Source organism: Ailuropoda melanoleuca, chromosome 9 (genome assembly GCF_002007445.2).
Source record: "Ailuropoda melanoleuca isolate Jingjing chromosome 9, ASM200744v2, whole genome shotgun sequence".
NCBI lineage: Eukaryota > Metazoa > Chordata > Mammalia > Carnivora > Ursidae > Ailuropoda > Ailuropoda melanoleuca.
The window spans coordinates 51,645,021-51,667,621 of NC_048226.1; the positions used below are offsets into that span (position 1 = coordinate 51,645,021).

General features: G+C 44.4%; 1 protein-coding gene across 2 annotated transcripts in view; it reads right to left on the reverse strand.

The window, feature by feature from the left end:
• ZNF704 (zinc finger protein 704) overlaps positions 1 to 22,601 on the reverse strand; it is a 231,783-nt gene that overhangs the window by 36,603 nt on the left and 172,579 nt on the right. For both annotated transcript variants that reach the window (XM_034668237.1, XM_019807632.2), the window contains exons 3-4: positions 17,098 to 17,201; positions 12,577 to 12,824 (exon numbers count right to left, since the gene is read on the reverse strand). In XM_034668237.1, coding sequence (XP_034524128.1) covers positions 12,577 to 12,824; positions 17,098 to 17,201 — 352 coding nt within the window. The remainder of the gene's footprint in view (positions 1 to 12,576; positions 12,825 to 17,097; positions 17,202 to 22,601) is intronic.

Genomic DNA, 22,601 nt, shown 5'->3' on the forward strand with positions numbered 1-22,601 from the left:
GGAAGAAGAGCTTGGCAGATTGGAGGGCCAGAAAGAAGAGTGAGTTTAGAAGGTAATGAGAGAGAGAGAGACAGAGAGAGAGAATGATCTGAGATAAGGCAGACAGGCAGGGAGGTGCAGATCCTGAGGGTCTCGGAGGTGAAAGGAAGGAATTTGGACTTGATTCTAAAATAAAAGAGAAGCTGCTGAAAGGGTTTAAGCAGGAGAGTAATATTGTATGATTATATGATTTAGTTTTTTTAAAAAAAATATCACTCTGGGGCGCCTGGGTAGTGCAGTCGTTAAGCGTCTGCCTTCAGCTCAGGGTGTGATCCTGGCGTTTTGGGATCGAGCCCCACATTAAGCTCCTCCGCTATGAGCCTGCTTCTTCCTCTCCCACTCCCCCTGCTTGTGTTCCCTCTCTCGCCGGCTGTCTCTCTCTCTGTGTCAAATAAATAAATAAAATCTTTAAAAAAAAATATCACTCTGTTTTGGGGAGAGAGTAACAAGGTTTGCTGGTGTTATGCTACTGCAGGTCAGAGAAGATGGAAGAAGACTGGGCGGTGAGCATGGAGGAAAGCAGACACATCCAACAGGAAGATCCAACAGTACTTGCTTTGGGTTGAATCCGAGGAATGTTACAAGGGGTGGTATTGAAGATGACTTCCACAGCTAGGCAGACTGTGGTTCTGTTTTGAATATGTTAATTTAGAGGCACCTATTATAGATCAGGAAGGGGTGGCAAGTAGGGCACTGGACATATGAGCCTGGAACTTAGGGAAAGTCAGGGTGAGAGATAGACATTTGGAGTCAGGAGCTGAAGGATTGCTGAAAACTTAGGTCTGGATGAGATCCTGTAGGGAAAAATGCAACTAGAGATGAGTAGAAGGCCCAGGACGCTGCGGCATCCGGTATTTCCTATTGGAGAGAGCAGAAGCAGTCAGAGAGAGAGAGAGAGAGAGAGCAGGGGCAGTCAGAGAGAGAGAGAGCAGGAGGAGTCAGAGAGAGAGAGAGCAGGAGGAGTCAGAAAGAGAGAGAGCAGGAGGAATCAGAGAGAGAGAGCAGGAGGAGTCAGAGAGAGAGAGAGCAGGAGGAGTCAGAGAGAGAGAGAGGAGGAGTCAGAGAGAGAGAGAGCAGGAGGAGTCAGAGAGAGAGAGAGAGCAGGAGGAGTCAGAGAGAGAGAGCAGGAGCAGTCAGAGAAAGAGAGAGAGCAGGGGCAGTCAGAGAGAGAGAGAGAGAGGAGGAGCAGTCAGAGAGAGAGAGAGCAGGAACAGAGAGAGAGAGAGCAGTTGGAGAGAGCAGAAGCAGTCAGAGAGAGAGAGAGAGAGCAGGGGCAGTCAGAGAGAGAGAGAGCAGGAGGAGTCAGAGAGAGAGAGAGAGCAGGTGGAGTCAGAGAGAGAGAGAGAGCAGGGGCAGTCAGAGAGAGAGAGAGAGAGCAGGAACAGTCAGAGAGAGAGAGAGCAGGAGCAGTCAGAGAGAGAGAGAGCAGGAACAGAGAGAGAGGAATTCAAGACAGTGTCATATTACAGCACAGGTAGAAGAAAGTGTTCAAGAAGGAAGATGTGGCCAACGGCGTTGAACGAGGACTGGGAAGAGTCCCATAGAGGACATACATGGTGGCCGTCGGTGGCCCAGAGAAGAGCATGTTTCACAGAGTAGGGGGGAAGGAAGTCAGACTGCTGTGGGTTGGAGAGTAAGTGCCACCGTTTTCAAGAAAGGTGGCGAGTAGTAAAGGGAGAGTTTGCAAAGATGAGTGATACTAAAGTGAGTTTTCATACTGATGGGAACGGTTGCAAAGGAAGAAGAGCTGGACAGTGTAGCAGAGATGGGGGGCATGAGGGGGACACCACAGGGTGAGGCCCTGCAGAAGAAAGATGATTCAGCCCCAGTGCTCCAGCCTGGGTGGGAGGGTTGCCCTGGGTGGCTCAGGGCATTTCCGTCCTGGAAGAAGAGAAAACCAAGGGATGGACATAGATTCAGTTAGTTTGCCAATTTAAAAAAAAAAAAAAAGTATTCCTGTCTGAATGCTTCTAATTTTTCAGTGAGGTAGGAAGTGAGGTCAAAGCGAAGGGCAGAGTGGGGAGCTGTGTGGGAGCTTTGAGGAGAGCAGAGAAGGCTGAAAGCGTTGCCTGAGAGACTGGGAAAGGACCAGGAGAGGCATATGATACTATTTTCATATTCATGGGGGGAAACCAGAACCCAAAAAGTTAGGAGACTTATCCAGTGTCATTTGATGGTTCCTACCAATGAGACAGTTAATATAATAGTATTACACAACACACAGAGCCAAATTCCTTCCACATCTTAGGAATTTTTTAAAGGTTCCAATTGCTGATAGTTTTAGGAAATGGCTATCACACTGGTATTCTTGTGCCATAACAAGTATTATTTATAAGATTGCTGTTCCTAGTCCTTGCAGGAATATGTCAAACATCTGTTTTTTTAAGTTGATAAGCAGTAAAGCTCGGTACAGATTATAGAAAAATAAATATCGTTGGTATAACTCCTTTCCTTAGGTAGGAGGAAATAGCTGACACGGCTATCAAACCCCAAATCCACAGTGAAGCTGACCGATACCCTCTCTAAGTCCCTTGGAATGAGGACAACTACCAACTGCAATTGTTTGAGTATCATCTCCTCAGTCACACCTTCACTTCTTTTGGCCCCTGCTAACGGCTCCACAGAAACCTGTCGCCCAAAGAAACGTAGGTAATGGATATGAAAAGTGATCAACTTTGCTTCCTCCTTGCTTTTTTCTTTTGTTAGGTTTCCAAGAGACATGCCGGGGATGGGCCAAATAGTTTTGATCATGGGAAACTCTCTGAGAGTAGAAACCATGACTTCTTGCCCAACACTCTACTCCTGTGCCTAACATAACTTAGCAATTAGAATTTGTTGTGTTGAATCTTAGGAAAGTTGTGTTTTGGGGTCCACAGCAATGAGCCATATTTGAGATATCTTAATTTACTGAAGCATTTTGGAATGTACTTAGTAAACAATCAATCTTCAAAGAATGTTTGTCAAAAGATTGTTGCTCTGTGGAATTCAAGATTTCCTAGTATGACTACCACTTGATTATCTGACCTGGCTGTAAATTAACTTCTCAGTGTAGGCCCACGGCAGGTGTGGTGAACACTGAATTATAGACGGTTTTCTCTTCACTCCATATAGTACTTTTTCCTTCCAGCCTTGCACACCCTGCACGGGTAGGTACCTAGGAAGGTCTAAGTTTACCAGAAGAAAGTGGAAAATGTGCAGCAGGAAAATGATTGTCTAGTTTATAATGATTTGGGTCATCAGCATAAGCGACTGGAAGACCTTTATGCAGTATTACACTCCAGATGTATAGAGAAAGTTCCTGCTGATTTGCAAGGTGGTTGCTAAATGCGGACTCAGAAACAAAATTACATATGATGGGGAGACCTTTAACTGTGTTTGGGGACAGGGAACTCCCAAACTCCTTCACAGAGGGAAAGCTCGGCTTTCTCTCCTCTATCTCTTCTTTTTTGGCATTTCCTTTGAATAACGTCTTTCATTTATTATCCCATTTTATCCCAAACTGCCAGAGCTCTGCCCTTATAATTTACCCATGCACAGATATTTGCTATCTCTAAATTTAAGAGCAATACAGATTAAGCTTTGGAAAATACTTATCATTTTGACCTAATCCAACTTTTAGGGATCTACCCCAAGAAAATCATTTGACATGCCTGCAAAGACATGTGTACACAGATGCTCATTGCACTGATTCTTAGATAGCGAGAAATCAGAAATCATCTCAAGGTTACTGAGGGAATTATGGGCAGATTGGTTCAATTAATTCCATATAACTGAATATTAAAGAATCTTCAAAATGAAGTTGTAAGAAAAGCTGCTTCAACGTGAGAAAACAAGTTCTCAGTGTAGTAAGGGAATTGCTGATACTTCCTCTTTGTCTCTACCGATTCCCACCACTCCCTTCTCCACTCAGCTCAGTGCCTGGAGGCTCACCTTTATGCATCAGTGGAACCGCTTGCCCACTGGTTTCTGGCTGATTTGGCCAATGGGAGGGACTGAAAGGAGGTGGGGAGGCAGGAGGAGAGACCCGAAGGCAAGAGTGTATGGATGCCCTCAGCTTCCTGTCTCCCTGGCCACAGGTGGGCCATGGCTACATTTCTCCTCCAAAAACTAACACTTCTGGTGGTATTTTCAGAGTTTTGGTGACCCCCTGGGTTCTGGAAACCCCTCTGTTTCTTTGCCTCTTCAGGCTTAGGGGTGGTAATGTTGTTAGCTCTGGGGATACCTTCTTCTGATGTCCCCCCACCCTGTCTACACCTTTGTCAAGAGCTTCTTCATTATACTCTTTTCAGTTACTCCAGTGAATTACATGGCCTGCTTCCTGCCAGAACCTTGACTGATACAGGAGAAAAGTAGGTTATGAAAGTATATGAACAATATATTTTTTTTGGGGGGATATGTAATTCCAATAAACATGTATTATTGCAAGATCGAAATATTGGGGAGGGGTACCTTATTTTTACATTAATCTCCAAATGTAAAAATTATCCTATTTGTAATTTAAAAAAAATTATTTCTTTAAAAATGGAAGCCACCCTATAACACTTGCTTGCATGATTTAGGAGAATAAAAGGACACCGAAAGGATGATCTCAACTTGAATGGAATCAAGTGGCTTCTCTCTACACAGGTGAAGGATGTTCTTCTGTCAAACCAGGAGGCCCCTTACTTGGTGATTAAGTACTTGGCCAAGTCCCCTAACGACATCCAGTGAAAACCAATCCTTTGTCTACAAACAGACTACTTGCTGTTACGTTAAAACACACACACATACACACACACACACAAAACACACCAAACCCAACCACAAGCCATGGGAGGAGGAGAACAGAAAAAAAATAGCTATATAAACATCGCCCGGGTTGCCACCTGGGTCCTAGCTCGTGCAAGAGGCCAAAGCAAGCAAAGCTGCCGGTGGAGTGGCAGCGGCCCAGTCTGGACGTGCCCGTCCGTGCTGCCGCTGTGGCTGCCCCTCGCTGCTCTAAGCGAAAGAAGCTCACAAGGCTGGGATGTCCGAGGGAGCCGAGGCCACCATTGGCCGGGGTCTTCCATAAGTTCGCTTCCTACACCACTGACAACAACCCCCAGAGGAGTGAGGCTCTGGGCAGTTAGCAACAGAGCCCTGGGATCTCACACAGGTCTGTGGGGGCTTCTCAGCAGCTTCCAGCAAGCTCTCCAGAGTCACCCGACTTGGGGGCAGTAGGCTACGAGGGCTGGAGGCCCCTTCCCGGAGCTGCTTCAGCTTTGTAGGCAGTGTGCAGACGGTCTTGGGCACCAGCCGCTTTGGGGCTATAGGCCCAGAGCTTTGGCCAAGGCTTCCCTCATCTTTTCTCTGCTTGCCCTTCCCACAGCAAGGTTCAGCCCTGGTTTGGATTTGTTTCATACCCAGAATACATTGGAGTAGCTTCTGTCTTCCTGAAAGAACCGAGACTGGTCCACAGGAATGACAAGGTGATGGCTGAAGGTCACCTTCAGTTCCAAGAGTAGAAACGTGGCTGAATTTTGAAGTGGTCTATAACATGCCTAGGGATAAGTCCAACTAAAGCTATATTCCAGAAGGTACATGAACATCACTTTACTCTCCAGTTGACCACACAGCAGCCTGGGGTTAATACCAAGTTGCTTTTTTGGAGGCGATTCTAAGATCCTTATGTATGTGTTATATGGTGATAGAGGTGTGTGTGTATGTGCACACGTGTGTATGTGTCTGTGTGTGTGCTGGGGGGTGCATGTTCATGCATCCAAGCCTCCCCAGGGTCCTTGAGGGGAGGAGAGCGTCTACTTACTCTGCAGAGATGGGGTTGGGCTGCGTTATACATGCTTCCTCAGCCCGCCTGCCGTGGGAGGAACCCACACTGCTTGGCAAAGGCTCCAATTGCTCTTTGAGCACCAAGAGGTCCCCTGAGACCCTCGGCATGTTCCCAAAGACTGAGCAGTGAACAGATGTATTTAAAAATTCAGTAACTGCCTAGAAGCTGGTAGGGGTTCCAATTCTTTCCTTTATTGGGAAAGCAGCCCTATACATGTCATCTCAACTTTGAGGTTTTATTTCTTTATTTGGAAGACAGGAGGACTGAAAGGGTAATCTCTGAGGTATGTGAGGTGAGTGCAAAGTGACGGGTGAATTCCAATGTATACGAAACATGGATTCAATATCTCCCATCTATACGCACTACTTACAGATGCTGTGATGATAAATAAACTAAAAAAATAACAAAAAGATTTTCATAAATGGAATAATACAGAATGTATTCTTTGATCTCTGGCTACTTTACCTCAGCGTAATGTTTCCGAGCTTCACCCACTGTTTCACGTGTAGGGAGTTTGATTCCTTTTATTGTGGTGCAGTATTCTGTTGAGTGACTATACTACAATTTCTTTCTCCATTTACCTGTTTAGGGACATTTGGGTTGTGTGCAGTCTGGAGTGATGATGAATAAAACAGCTCTGAACTACAAGTATGCAAGTCCTTTTGTGGACATATGTTTTCTTATCTCTTAGGTAAATATCTAGAAGTGGAATTGCTGGGTCATATGGGAAGCATATATTTAACTTTGTAAGAAACTGCCAAACTGTTTTACAAAGTGGTTGTACCATTTTACATTCCCACCAGCAATGAATGAACACGCCTGTTGCCAACACGTGGGATTTTGTACACCAAATAGTACACACTGTAAGACTGCATTTACTTGAAGTGCGGCACTCTGTGAAATTGACCGACAGTGATCGGAGTCGGAGAGCTGGTTTTTGCAGGGGTCGTGGGGGGCACTGAACTACAGAGGGGCATGGGGTGTGCTGGCTTTGGTTGGAGCAGTGGTTCCTCAGGTGAAGAACTCAGTCAAAACCCACTGAACTGTATTCTTTTTTTTTTAATTTTTAAAAAAGATTTTATTTATTTATTTGACAGAGAGACAGCCAGCGAGAGAGGGAACACAAGCAGGGGGAGTGAGAGAGGGAGAAGCAGGGTCTCAGCAGGGAGCCCAATGTGGGCTCGCAGGACACCAGGATCACTCCCTGAGCCGAAGGCAGAGGCTTAATGACTGAGCCACCCAGGCACCCTCACTGAACTGTATTCTTAAAATGCATTCATTTTATTGTGTGGAGATCATATCTAAATAAAGTTGATTTAAAATGATTTCTAGAATGACAAAAGCATTCATGAATTCATAAAAATCCCTACGCAGTATATATTTTCTCAACCAGTGGATTCTACAAGTGCGTCTAATCTTTGGGATAATCTGGACATTTCTGCACAGGGTCAAGTGGTCCTGAAACTTGGAAAGGGTGGGCTAGGTGACTTCTGAAGTGCTTTGAGGTCTAGGGCTCCGGATCTTCTATACTGCCTGGCAGGTGATTCTGAGATCCCGTCACTGAAGTGCCTAGGTCTCACTCCTCTGTATCCGGATCCTCCCTGAAGCCAATCCGCTCCCCCCACCTGGCTGGTGATGCTGTGTCATCACCATGAAATCCGTACAGTGTGACCCTGAGCTGCTTTTCTTAGCACCGCCCTCCCCAGCAGTTCTAACAGATGGGTCTATTTCTGGAGCCACAGTTCTTGCAGAAGGCACTCTCCGCTCAGAATTAGTGGGTTAGGAATTAAGTCAGGCAGAGACTGGCAACGGCTTATTGGTGAGGGCTTTACGGGTTTGTTTCCTTTTCAGTCATTCACAATTTAAAGTGACTCATTGCTTTTTGGTTCTGAAAGATTGAAAATGCGGAGTGGAGCAAATGATGAATTCATTGTTTACTACTGCACAATAATTACGGAAGCACCTTATGTTAACTCAGCACTTTTTCCCTCTGACTTGAGATTCTCCCTAGTTCATGAGTAAAGCAGCTGATGGTCAAGACACCTGTAAGAAATGCAAACGATGAAGGCCAGAATGTAGTGGTTGTCTCTGAGCTGCTGCTGATGTTCTGAAAGGAGGAGTCCTGAGTCAGGTTTCCCTGATTCCTGCCCCTGTCACTGCTGCCCTGACCTCTCACCTGACCCCAGGCTGGCCTCTCCCATTAACCCTAAATAAGTCCAAGGTGGCCAAAGTGGCTGCAGGATGAGGTGTCTTGAGCTGCACCACCACTGACACAGTCAATGTGGGGACAGAATGGAGAACGGAGGTGAGCACCCCCTTCTCTGCACACCCATGCTTCTCAAATTTCTATTCGGTCACTTGTCGAATGGGTAAAAAGGAAAGCCAAATATTAGCAGCCAGCATATATTGTTCATATGATCCTCAGAACAACCCCATCCATGTGGTGCATCCATATCGTGATCCATATTTTACAAACGAGGAAACTGGGTCTTCGAGAAGTCAAGCGACCTGCTTATGGTCACCAAAGTATCGGAGCTGGGGTGCTAATTCCAGAGCCTGAACTGTTTTACCCTGTTCCGGAACGGACAAACTCAGAATCTGACAGAATTAGGAATCTGACATGGGGAAAAAGTATATATTAATAAGTAGCTACCAGCACTTCTTCATTTTCTAGAGGTCCTCTGGGATTGATGGTTCATTCTAGGCCTTCCACAGAATTTGTTTTCTCCCAGGTTCCCAGAGGGGATGTAGCTGGGATCACTGCGTCACCTTGTGGTCGTGACGGGAACTGCACATTCCCTGTGGCTTGAGTCCTGGCTTTTCTCTGTGCATGGAAGTACTGTCTGTCGGTCTGAAATCCCAGAGGAAAAATTCTGCTAGCACTGGGCCTGGCGCAGTTAGCTGGCTGATCTCCAGAGCCAGGAGAAAGCAGCCTTTCATTTCCTTTTCTTGCATTCTCACTATCTTGGCTGAAGATCCTCTTAGAAGCGATGGGTACTTCATTCAGGAAGTGGGCCCTGCAGCAGAGAGCCTAGAGTTCCGTGCTCTGCCCTGGAATTTCTTTCTGAACCCTCCGAACTCCAATCCCACCCTGCCACATGATGTTGGCTGTAGCTGCATCTGATTATTTTCTTTCCATGTTATTTTCCTCTGTGGGCAGAGGGAAATGTGGATTCCTTGAATTAATTTGCTTCAAGAGTCTCTTCTTTGCTATTTCAGCCAAGCTGATCTTATCTCTGCCACATTATAAGATACAGGACCTTGGGCAATTGACATAACCTTAATGAGCTTCTTCTGCAAAATGGGGATATGAATATGCCAAGGATTTTTGTGATGATAAAATTCAAGGCTTTATTTAAAAGCATGTTATAAACTGTAAATAAATTTGCAAATGTAGTTGTTCTCAGCAAATGTTTCTTCCTTCCTGCTGGTAGTAAGACATATGCTCCTGGGGCGCCTGGGTGGCTCAGTGGGTTAAGCCTCTGCCTTTGGTTCAGGTCATGATCCCAGAGTCCTGGGATGAGCCCCACGGTGGGGGAGCCTGCTTCTCCCTCTCCCTCTGCTCCCCTCCCCACCGGCTCTGTCTCTCTCTTTCATGCTCTCTTCTCTCAAATAAATAAATAAAATCTTAAAAAAAAAAAGAGACATAATGCCTGGTCCAGGCAATACATCTCATACTCTCTTTACATAAGAGGAAGATGGATCAGCGTAAGATGTGAAAAGGAGGTGTCCATGGGTGGGGCGGGGGGAGAGAAGAGATGAGAGAGCTTCTATAAGGAGGAGGAAGATCAGAATCACTTCTTTATAATCCCATCCAGGGAATGCTGCTTCCCCCTTTGTTTAGGGGTCCAAAATGTCCTTTATAATGTTGCTACATTCCAGGACACAGGGTTTTAGGGCTTGTGTATCCTTTCTACTTATGGTCACATTTAATCTTTACCATTATTCGGAGAAAGGTTTGACAGTACCTGTTTGCCTGGTTTACAGATGAAGAAGCTGATAATAAAAGAGGTGAGATGATTTTCTTAAGTTCTCAGGGTCACAAAGTTGGGTTTAGAATGTGGGTCTTTTGATTTCTGTTCAGTGCTCTTTTCATTACCACTTACCAGGTTCTCTCCTGGTAGCAGAGAACAGGGGCTTCTAAACTTTTTAAACCATGAACCACAGTAAAAGATACATTTTGCACATTATATACATAAGCGTATAATTGAAACAAAAGCATCCAGGAACAACACCTACCCTGATTGAATACAATGCATCCTGTTCTGTCTTATTCATTAAAGAAGTGCTATTCACAGCTCATTAAATTGACTCATAGCCCACTAGCACATTGAGACCTGCAGTTTGGAAAATACTGTTCTAGAAGGTTCTCAAACAATCCCCATAGGACATGTGACCATCACAATAGTCCATGGTCTCAAATATATTTGGAATCTGAGGGAATGAAGAGAAAAATAGGATGAACTCTGAAAGTTTCACTGACTAGAACATATTGTCAAATGGACTGAGCAAATTAACTCTAAGAAATCACTTGAAATACGATCTTGAAAACTCTAAGGTAACTGCATCACAGTTACTGTGTTTCTACTACACTGTGAGCACAGCATTTATCTCTCCGATCATTACTGCCTCTTTACACATCAGTGTCCACCCTCCTGGCTTTTCAACCTTAAAGGACGCAGCCACAGCTCCATCTCAGGACATTGTGCCTTGGCCCGATGGGCGCTAAAAAATATTGGTTCACTTAATAAATAAAAAAATTCTCATTATTTTCACTATTCAACATAGCTTGAAGTTAAAAAGGCAATGACTCGGTCTATGTAAGATCCATGATTTAAAATTAGTGACTACGAGGTTCAGCCAGCAGGGATATCACGCCGGGGAAACCCAGGGTCTGAATAGAGGGAAAAATCATAAAGAAAGAAGGTTGAACATGTTTCTTATTCGTGCATTTATTCCTACTACCCAGCATCCTGCAGAGGGTCTGTGCCCTTCAAATAAAGCCGCTTTGTAATGAAGCTTTCTTTCCCCACCTTTGCCTTTGGTGACGTGACTATCCCCCAATTTAGTTGAAGCCTATAGAATCTACAAGTCTGACCAATGCAACTTAATTGTAATGCAAGAGTGTGAATTTTGGCTCCTGGCTGCATTAGAAATAAAAGGCTGTGGCAGGCTTTCAGCAGTGCACCTTACAAGCTGGGCGTGCGGAGGGGGTTCCTGGGCCAGAGTCCTGGCCACAGTGCCAGGACCTGCTGGATGAGAGCCTGCACTACACACTCAGATGACCCCAGAAAGTCTGTGCAGCCTGAAGCAAGAGGAGAAGACTTTGGGTCCACATGGCTGTCTTGCCTGAAGGTTCCCACCAACAGAAGTGCCAGTCTCTCTCCCTGACGAGTCAAGCAAAGACTCAGAGTCTCTGGGGACCCAGAAGAGGCTGGAACAACTCCAGCCCCCCTGCCCCATTGGGGGTGTGTGTGTAAAACAGCAACCCTTCATGCCACTGCCTCTGGGAAGGACAGGAGACTACACGAATGCCCTGTTCGCCGAGTAGAGGGAGTGCTTGCACGACCTCCACTGTGAAACACACGCTGAAAGATGCTAAGAGAGATGCAGGGAGGGACAGTTGGACCGGTGCCATCTCTTTGTTTCGCTCTTTGAAATGAATTGGGGGGCATTGCAGCCCTTAGGGGTTTGCTTTGGATTTTTGTTTGTGAATAGTCATGAATAATGAAGCTACCAATAACAAATTAAAAGGCCAATATGTAAAATAGCAGTTTCATATTTATATGGTGATTTAAAAAATAATGTTAAAGTGTTTTCTAGCTATGGTAGTATTGCCTTATTCCATGACACAGAAATACTTTTGAAAAATTGGGAGTGAACATAATGATTTAAATGTATGTGAAGAAAATGAAAAAGAATGTGAGCTTGAGGTCCAGGCAGACCTGTGTTTGAATGACAACTCTGGCCCTTTCTAACCTGCACGAAAGGGGTGAGTTGAATGCAAAATCTCTTGATTCTCAACCTCCTCATTTCAAAATGGGAAAATAATACTTACCGTGCAGGACTGCTGTGAGGATTACTTAAACCTATAATCAATTAACTTATTAAATCGATTAATTAGATTTCCTTTTTCACATTTAATGTAATAAGTATGTAATTCTTAGTATATAAGTACACACATATGTTATATGTCAACTTGCATGTATGTTTCAATCCAGTTTCATAAAAATACTGGGCAAAATATTCTTCCCAACAACCCTTTGGGGCTTACTGAAGCAAAAAAGAGAAAAATATAGTATTATTTTACAGGTGAAAAAATTAAGTCCCATCAAAGAGAGTGAGTTAATTACCAAACCAAGTCTGAAGTACCATTTTCTAACTCTCAAGTACTGGTTAGTGGTAGAATACCTGATGTTAATTCTTACCCCAGTACAGCAACTGACCAGCAGAGGATGGGATAGGGGGGGTGCGGGCGGGCATGTGTACTTGGAAGAAACATCTCCATGACTTGGTTGATTTTGTTTTTAATCATAACCCTTCATTTCTTTTGAACCGTCAGAGAACATCAGAGCGGAGCAGGGGCCGTTTCTGTCGGCCCCACGGGGCGTGGGATGGAGGAGTGCAGCATCACCCCCCACCCCCCCAGGCTCACACCGGCCCGGCCCGGCCCTTCGAAGGCGGACATTCCGGCAACCCAAACCCCAACACGGTGTGGCCGACACACCAACCTTCCTTTTCCTGGGGATGGGCTCGTCAAAGAGCAGGTTGCTGGCCTCCGCCTCATCGATGCCGTCGTCCGGCTGCGGCTGCGGCGCGGGGCTGCGGACGGGCTTGAAGCTGTCGGCCGACAGCGGCGGCGACGGCGTGGACGGGTTGGACTGGTCGCTGGGGGCGCTCCAGCTCCAGTAGCCGCTGCTGCTGCTGCTGGAAGGCACGCCTCCTCCCTCCTTCCAGGATCCGCTGAGGCCCTCTGTCCCTGCACATAAACAGAGCGTCACTGCAAGTCCGGGCTGCACCCCGGGGTGGGTCGGGGGCGACCGGGCCCTTGACGCTATGCTTGTGAAAGTGCTTGCAGCCCACTCGACAATTTGCAACAGTTGGGGATGTAAGATTTACTCTGAACCTCAAAAAAAATATTGCGTTGCTGTATAGTTTATAAACATTTAGCTATTTTAATCACACAACAGGTTTTTCTCACAGTTTTCTGATGTGTGTTGTTTTGCTCAACACTAGTTTCTCAGGACGACAGTGGAGATGATATGAAAATAAGAGAAAAGAAGATGTTCTTGTTTGCTAAGTTTGGGGAGCTCTTGCCTTTCTAAGAAAGAAATCATGGGCAGCAGTCTTCCCCCACCCCCATCCCCTATTTTAACTTTTCAAAAGAAATTTCTCATAGGTCTGTGATCCTTGCATGACATTTATAGAAAAAGTTGGTCTAAGATTTAAGAATAGAAGAGAATAATTTCCCGATAGTTACCTCTTAATAATAATCTACCTTATATAACAGCTGCTTATTCTAACAGTGTCTTACATTTGGTGAGTGTTTTACATCTCATGGAGCTCCTTCACACGGTCTGGTGCAGTCTCACAACATCTGTCTATCTGAGTAAGGACTGTCATGCCCGTTTTACAGATGGGGATCGTGAGGCACCTGGAAGTCCTGTGACTGCCGCATGACGCGTATGTTACTCGGGTGGCGCGGGGCCCAAACCCTGCTCTACCCATTGGTCGTCTTCTCCTTCCAGCATGTGGGCCCTGTGTTGTGAGCAGCCACCTTTGTCTCCAGCAAAACTGAGATCAGAGGAGAATTTATTGGTAATAATTACTGGTAAGACTGGTGTTGAACTTTACTTTTCCACTTGTGGGGAAACATTATGAAATGTTTGCTAATATAGACAGATCTTTGCCCAGTTAGAATGTCTTGTGTGGGGGGGGCTCTTTTAATCACTGAAGATTTCCTTTACCTTTCAAGATGCCCAATCTTAATGAACATTTCTATAGATTCTGCTTTCTTTTTAAAGGATAAAAAGTGTATTAGGTACACTTTGAATATATTAAAATGATATTCTAAGTACAAGGGGGGGAAGTCTCAAAATGCCTCATTAAAAAAATGTTGCTAACATCTGTGTAATTAGTAAAGAAGGCAAACGGTAGACTAGCATTCAAGGAGAAATTTCTTAATGACCTTCACATAATTAGAGATTGCTCGCGTATTCCTCAACTACATCAAACTAGGAGTTCACTTAGTGGAGATTGAAGTTGAAATAGCAGGAGAAAGTTACCCATCTCATTAAAGCAAGGCTCTAACAGAATCCAGCGGTCACGTATGCAGGCTCACAACTTGCCAGCCTCAACAAAACCAAATTAGCATCTCACCCCTGCAGTCTACACAGAGACTGACGCGTTGACCGGACCGAGCTGCCTACGGTAAGTAAGAAAGCTCCATTCAAGACAACACGGCTTCAAGAGGAGCCTAATGTAAGGCCTTGGGTAGCATTACCTGGTGTGGCAGACTCACTTGGCGGGCTTATGAGGCTTATAAATATACTGCGTCAAACACTCGTAAAATAAAATAAGTTCATGGTGCTAGATGTGTCATCGAGCTAGGTATGAGGAATTGAATTGATTTTGAAAACCAACTATTATTACAATGTCGTTACACTGCTTCATGTCAATGCCAAAAGTTGATTTGCTTACTTGTGAATGACCTTTCCTTTAGAAACACTATTTAAACAGAAGGACAATGTGATATAGAAATAAACTTTTCCGAAAAAAGTCAGAACCAATTCAGAGTGTTTGTTAGAGAACAGTGTCTTTTCTTAAACAAATATTTGCCAAAATGTAGACACACACCACTGGTCTCTTACTGTCTTTGCACACCCACATCCTGACAAAATGATCCTTCTCAGACACAGAAAAGGAACACAACAGTTTTCAAAAGCTCGCTGACCTACCGTAATTCTGGATATAATCTTTATGTCTAAAAAAATTACTAATTCCTTCATTTTCATAAACTGCTTTCCCTTTTTAAAAATTTGCTTCCTGTAGCAGACTAAATGAGAGATAATAGAGAATTTGGGATTATTAGTTGGGTAGTTCTTTTTTAAATGGAAACAAACACTGAATTACTTTCTTTGTAACTGTGCTAACAAAAGTTTTCATTAAAGAAGCGAAAAGTTTATTTTGATTCTAACCTTCTAATACAAAGAAATATTAAAGATGTTCTCAATTAAAAAAGAACACAACGGTAAAAATGATGATTATAGCAAAAAAAATACTTTTTCTCCTCTGTGATTCCTTTTTCCTGGGTTGGATTTTGGGGATGCCTTCAGTTTTGTATTTACTGTAATCTTTCTTCAGCAGCATGGCCAAGCTGAGAACGGTAAGTCAGGATACCTGTTTGCCAAGAAGCCCAGAGAAGAAGGTCAGGGGATGGCCAGGCTCATTTCAGGAGCACTCTACCCCCCAGCTGGATTGGACTCACTGGATGTTCAACATATTTATTTCAACACCTCATGCTGATAACCAAATGATGTGTGAACTATAGCTCAGTCCCCTAATTGACTAGGCTGGCTTTGAGGAGAAGGTTTCATTCAGTGGTCTCAGTGCACTGACCTGGCTTCACCCAGGGGTGGTCCACTGGGAATACTCTTGCCAAAACCACCAGCGACCTTCTACTTGATGCAGAATTCAGTCCTTCTCATGACTGACCTCCTGCAGCACCAGAGGCTCTCCTTGAAACATGCTTTTCCTTGACTTGCATGAACCACACTCTCCTGGTTCTCCTCTACATCTCTGGTGACCCCTCAGGTCCCCTTGGGCTCTTTTCCCTCTGCTGGTCCCTTATGAGATGACGAGCCTTACCATCCCCCTTAGCCACCTTCTCGTCACTCTCTACCTCTACACAGTCTCCTCAAGGTGATCTCATCTCTTCACCTGGTTTTGCAATGGTGCCTTCCAGTCCTGCATTATCAGCCCAGGTCTCTCTCCTGGCTTGTACCCACATTTCCACCAGACACGGACCCGTCAAAATCCTCAGGTTCTGCCTCCTGAATGTGTTCCAAATTGGGCCTTCATCTTTTTCAGCAACCCCACCTCTTGCCCTAACAGTCACCCAAAGATCTGTGTCCCTGCTCTGCTCCCCATCGCAGGGAGGAGCCTTCTCCTGAAGCATACCGATGGCCTGGAAGTCACCCTTGTCGCTCCCTCTCCTTCATCCTCTCTGTCCATCACTATGTCTTGTCGATTCTACCTTCTCCACATTTCTCAGTTATGTCCTATTCATCCCCACTGTGACCACCAAGGTCCAGGACACCCATATAGTTGTGTTTTTTGTATTTACCTGTAATCCCGATCATAACTTTCCAGTGCCTATCACTTAACAGTATGCTATAGCCTCAGATTAATGCCCAGACTCCTAGCCAGGAATACACGGCCCCTCTTGATCAATATTAGGTCAAGCTCTCCAACCTCATCTCTTGCTGCCCTCCTGATTTATCCTATTGAATTATATGTGTCAATATTATATCATGACTAAGATAGATCTGGAATCAGAAAGATATGGAATGGAATTTCAGCACTGCTATTTACAAGTCAGTTAATTCTCATGTGTCTCGGTTTACTCATCTGTAAAATAGTGATAATAACACAGAGTTGTGAGAATTATATGAGATAAAGTAAGCTTAGTACTCAGCAAATAATAAGTGCTGAATAAATGCTAACCATTAATATGATTGATAAGCTTTTTTTCCCCCATAGGAATTGTACAGTATGAATAATTATGGACATTGTTTGCAAACCATCTAGCATGGTACCTAATAAATACATATTGAATGAGTGAGTGGACTACATACCTCCATTTGATTAATATTATTATTCTATTAGGATAATAGTTTTTCAAAATACTCAATATTCAGAGTTCTTTGATCCAACTACCTGTCCAATCGAACAGAAATAATGCTGGTGAAAATAACTTCATTGGGCCAATCTCCATTTACCTGGGAAAAAAGAAGCACGAGCTCTGAAAGACGTGTTCTGCAAAGGTGCTGGAGCTCAGTAAATGTGAGCTGAGTGGATGGATGTATGAATGAGATGCGGTGAGGTCTCCATTTCTTCCACATTTTCCCTTGCTTCTACTAATGGCTGATGGTTCACTGTTTATTGTGTTTGATAGAAATGAGACCCCCCACAGATAGGCTATGCTCTTGGTGTCCGGGGGCCCTTCCCTAGGCCCCATAACCCAGGCTTACCATTCGGCCGCACAGGTGGGCTTCGAACCAAAGGGCTGGTGGACAAGCTGGTTAGTACCATTGCTGCTGTCACCTTATCCATGTCCAGTTCCTCTGAAGATTTCCTGTAAAACAGGGGGGAGAGTGTTACCTGTGCTCACTCCCTGTCTACTATGGTCGATTGTGGGCCCTGAGCCCCGCACGTACCATGTACCACACGCTACTACACACGCCGACTCCTTTAGCTCATCTCCATAAAATCCAAACTTTTGTCAGCTTTATTGTATAGATCAGGAATTCCGCTGAGGTCCAGAGGTTAAGTGATCCAGTCAAAATCCTATCATATGAGGAAGGCAAGGATTCATTCATTGGACAGTCACCTAACAAGTATTTACTGAGAGTGTACTCTAGCTTAGACCTTGTTCTAGGCACAGGTGATGCATGGTGAACAACAGACAAGGCTGGTGGGGAGATACACAATTATCAGGAGACAAACAGAAAGGAACAGAATAATTTCTGACAGTGACAGTGGTGTGAAGTGTACAAACAGGTTGACATGACAGTGACTGAGGGCGGATGCACTTAAGGTGATCAGGAAAGGTTTCTCTAGGAGGTGACCATCTGAGGTGAGGTTTGAAGGGGGGGCAGTCAGTTCTAAGAAGGTGGGGAAATGCCCTCCAAGCAGAAGGGACAGCTGTGTAAGGGCCAGATGGTGGAATGAGAGATGGGTATTTGAGGAACGACCCACTTTTAAGGGAGAAGGAGAGAAGGGTGTAGAACTGGTCATCTGGGGTCCTTTGGCCAAAGGAGCTGTTTCAATTTTATCCTAAGTGGAATGGGAAATCACTGGAAGGCTTTAAGCAGCCTAGTGACATAATATGATTAAAAATAATTATCTGAGCTGTTATAGGGAGAATGCGTTTTAGGGAAGGTAGACTAGAAGCAGGGAGGCCAGTTAGGAGATAATCGCTAGGAGTCGAGACAAGAGGAAATAGTGGCTTGAGCTAGCTGGGTGGCCGTGGCACCTGCTCTGGCAGGACTGGCGGGTGCCCTGAGTGTGGGGGATGAGCAAAAGGGAGCAATCCAAGATGGCTGTCAGGCAGTTTGGCTCGAGCATTAACTAGAGCCATTTACTGAAATGGGAGACAGTGGAGGAGAAATGTGATTAGAGGTGTTTAAACTCCAGTGCCCTGCTTCACTACACTCTCTTACAGGAAGCATAGGTGGGATAGGAGTAGTTAGTTGCTAAAGTGAAGAGCCGTTGGTAATCATTCACTGAGATGAAGAGGTTACTCTGGTTCATTAATTTTTAACCAGTTAACCCTGAGTGAATGTTCATAGGATAACGATCATTGTGAACTGGAGTCAGCTTGTTGAAGCTTATTTCAATAAAGAAGTTAATATCAAGAGGCAAAAGTTTATGCGGTACGTTGGAATCAGATAAATTGTACCACTTCCTGAGAAATGAACGTTTTCAAACTAGAGAACAGTTGTTGAAGAGGATTAATAAACCATATTGACAAATGAATGTCACATTGACAAATGTGGCTTTCATTCAAGGTGTGCTCTATAATTTTTAAAGCGGTGAACTCTTAGAGACAGAATCTTTAGAGCATCATTTTCCAATACACTGGGAAAAGGGATTCTTAAATTGGAGAAAAAATCAAACTGGGGGCACTGCTCAATTAATTTCATCATGAAGTTATAAAAATCATTACAACTTGCCTCTCCAATGTCCATGGTGACACTAAATTACTAAACAAAGCTTACTCTTTCAATCCAAGGTACCCAGAGATGAGAATCTTTGAAATTTTCTTCTATAGCTCTTCTCAAAGCACCTTACTCTCTTTCTCACCAACTGTTCTATCAAAAGGTAAATTACTTTTTTTCAGAGAATGGCAATTAAATGCTTCTAGAAAGCAAGCTTGAGAGTACACAGTGAAATTCACTTTGCACCAGTTTTCAAGACAATCTCCTACACTAAGGGAAAATCCCACTCATTCATCTGGCGCACAATTAAAAGATTTCACAATATCCATAATTTACACGATCCTCATACTTGGAGTAAGGGTGATTCCAGTTTCTTACACACAAAGTCTGCTGAAACAGCACCAGGGAAAGAACTTAAAGTGCCTTAAGGTAATTTTGAGTATTTTGTTGGTTCAGTCTGCCTATGTGGTCATGGTCACAAGAGGAAGGAGTAATCGGAGGCCTTGAAGGAGAAACCTGCTGTGTGGACCCTGGGGCTCCTCTGCCTGGCTGCCCTCCCCAGAGCCCAGCTGTCAGGATCACTCCATGCCAGTGGGGGGCACACGTGAGCAGGAGGCTTTGTCATCCCTCTCAAGACTGAATTACAGGGGAGGCTGACTTCTCTTTCCAACTGTCAGTCTTCTCTTGCTCTTATTAACCAAAGGCTTGAGGACCAGGATCAGCCCCCATGAGCTTGACAAAGGGAAACGGCATAACTGTAGGGAGAAGGTCCCCTTGCCCTCTACCCTGATTCTAAAGGGACTTGCTGTACAGGCACGCCTTTTTCCTCTCTTACATCTTAGTTTCGGGAACCTTTATTTTTCCTTCCTCAATCTGCTTTGTATTTTTTTTCACATCTAAGGCGAACATTTTGTTTTAGAGGTCTAAATGATAACTAACTCAAAAGCTGATTTTTATGTTTTTTAAACATGAAGATCAACAGAGAATGTATCATTAGAAAATAACCATTAGAGACTCTTAACTACAGGAAACAAACTGAGGGTTGCTCGAGGGGGATGGGGTAACTGGGTGACGGGCATTAAGGAGGGCACATGACATGATGAGCACTGGGTGTCATATGCAACTGATGAATTACTGAACTCTACATCTGAAACTAATGATGTACTCTATGTTGGCTAAGTGAATTTAAATTAAGGAAAAAGAAAATATGCATTTTTTTTTGCATTGCCAAAGTTTACCACTACATTTCAAAACAATTTTTGAGTGTCATAAACTGGTTTTTTGATGAAGAGTGAAAAGAGGAATAAACATTAGTATAATCAGAGCATTTTTGTATTTGGATTACTTTTCACTTTCCCACTGGTTTTGGAGGTCACTGACAACAATAGTAACCAAAAATCAAAGAGTACATTGTTCCTATTCAATTAACCTGTATCTCTCCGGGAGTATTTTTATCTTGCTGCATGAAATGTTAACAGAGGATATGGTCTTGTGCTGGGTTGTGTTTTTGTTTTTATCTTTGTTTAATTTCTTTTGGTACAGTACTATCTAATTACTGATTAATTGCTGCTGCAAATTCAAATCCTTATAATTAAACATGAAGAGATGATATACAAAGTAGAATTTGTTACACTTTGAGAAAACTGCTGCAAAGGCCTTCTGGTAGATTTAGAGTTGTTGAGGGGGAAAATCCCTCTAGAGGTGATGTTAAACATTCTTTCGTAATTTGAAACTGAATTTGAATCTACTGTTGAATACCCTATCAATCACATGTTTGCAAAAGGCCGAGACCTTTCTCAATCTTTTTTTTTTTTCCCCAATTAATCTTACCTCCCAGACTTAGTTGAGTATTATGGAACTTCATAATATTTAGAACTCTTTTAAAATAATAGTAATATTTGTTGTTATTCTACACATGATCTGTCCCTCAGGTTGACCTGGCTTGGATGGATGAGTAGGATTTCAAGATGAGAGATTCACATTTCAGGCAAGAAAGCAGGCAAGTCTTTGGCTTGCAATATGCTTAGGAGTCCTATTTGAAGGCTAGTGGGTGATGAGAGAGGACAGAACCTGGGCCAGTTCCTGGGGCCTCATGTGCCAGGCTAAGTGGTTTGTCATATTCTTTTAAGCAGAGAGAAGCCATTGAACATTCATGAACCTGGGAGAGAGACAGACAACAAATCTAGCTCTATTTTAGAAATGGATCAAAACAGAAAATGTATGGAAGGGGAGGAAACTAAAGGTAGGTTATTTAGCTATTTTTAGTTAAGTCTTAACTCAAACCCAAAGTATCAGACAAAGCAACAACTGTTCCTCTATGAAAAGAGTCTTTAGTCTATGAGTACAGAACTCCCTTGATATCTGCTAAGGATGTGTCCTGGACCTCTCTGGCAGAGGTGAGAAAGGTAATGGCTAAGAGTGCAGGCTCTGGAATTAGATCATGTGGCCTCAAGTCTACTCTCTGCCACTACTAGCTGTGTGACCTTGGGTGAATCACTTGACATCTCTGATTCTCCTTTCTCTATCTGTAAAAGGAGGATAAAAATAGATCTGTTGAGAAGATTACGTGAGCAAACATACCGGAGTGCCAGCACAAGCCTCACCCACTGTCAGATTTCCATCGATGTTAGCTATTATTAAGCTCCACATTCCTGTGTACGCCCATAGCATACATCCCCCGTGAAAGAGGACAGTATAAGACTGCTTCACTAGCTCTTCTTAATAGGCACCAACACTACCAGTTGTTGCTTTTGGGGGGTGGGGTGGTGTTATTTTTCGTAAAGAACAAAACTGTTTGAAGTTCTTAGGAATTCCTCTGTAAGAAGTGGCAACTGGCACATGTGGGAGCAGCTGTTGGGTCCCTCGTGAGAGCCTTACTTTGATGCCTTGGCAACGGTTCAGCTCATGACGTCATGGCCCTTGAAGCCTGCTGACAAATAGCCTAAGCCTGGAAGGCAGTGTGGAGTTTAGGTTTAAGAGTTTCTGCTTTTCATGCTCACCCTGGGCGTGCTGGCTATGCGCTGGGGGCTCTTCTAGAAACTGGAAATACAGTCTGAAGGAAAATCAGGCAGAGCCTCTGCATTCCTGACCTCTAGTCTATGGAAAAACCAGTCCATAATCAAACAGACAACAAATAAACATGAACCAACAGATGTGATACATGCCAGGAAGGAGCAGTGTGGCTTTGAGGAGGACCTACCGGAGTCCTGCAGGAGCAGGGAGACCTTCCTTCCGGCCTCAGGACTGGCATCGAGCACTGGTGCTGCCTTAGTGAGCCTTGGGCTGGGCAGTGCAGGGCATGGGCAGGGCTGCCTTCCCAGGGGACACAGAGGCTGAGCACAGCGTGCTGTGCACTTGGGACGGGGATGGCCCAGGGAGGGTCTTCGAAGTCCTGTACACATTTAACTCCTAATCTTAAAGGCCCTGGGAATCCCTGGAGTGTTTCAGGCAGAGTGGGGTGGGAGAGGTCATGGAGCTTGGGGTGATGCTATCAGATTTGTTTCCCAAAAAGCTCACTCTGGCTGCTGTGTGGAAAATGAGTTTCTTAGTTTGACAACCAATCTTTTATGTGAGGAACTGACTGCCTGGTGACCATGGCAGCAGGTTGCAGAATGACATCATCTGCGACAGGAGGAGGCGTGTGCAGCCTCAGCAGACACGGCTCCGGGCCGTGGGTCTTACGCTGCTCTGGCCCTGGGTGCTCGGCTGTGGCCTTGCTTACAAGGCCAGCTACTATTTATGTCCAAGAAGCCTTTTTTCTTCTTTTGAGCCACTTCATGCCTGGATGTCATCTGTTTGGGGGGTGCATGCAAACA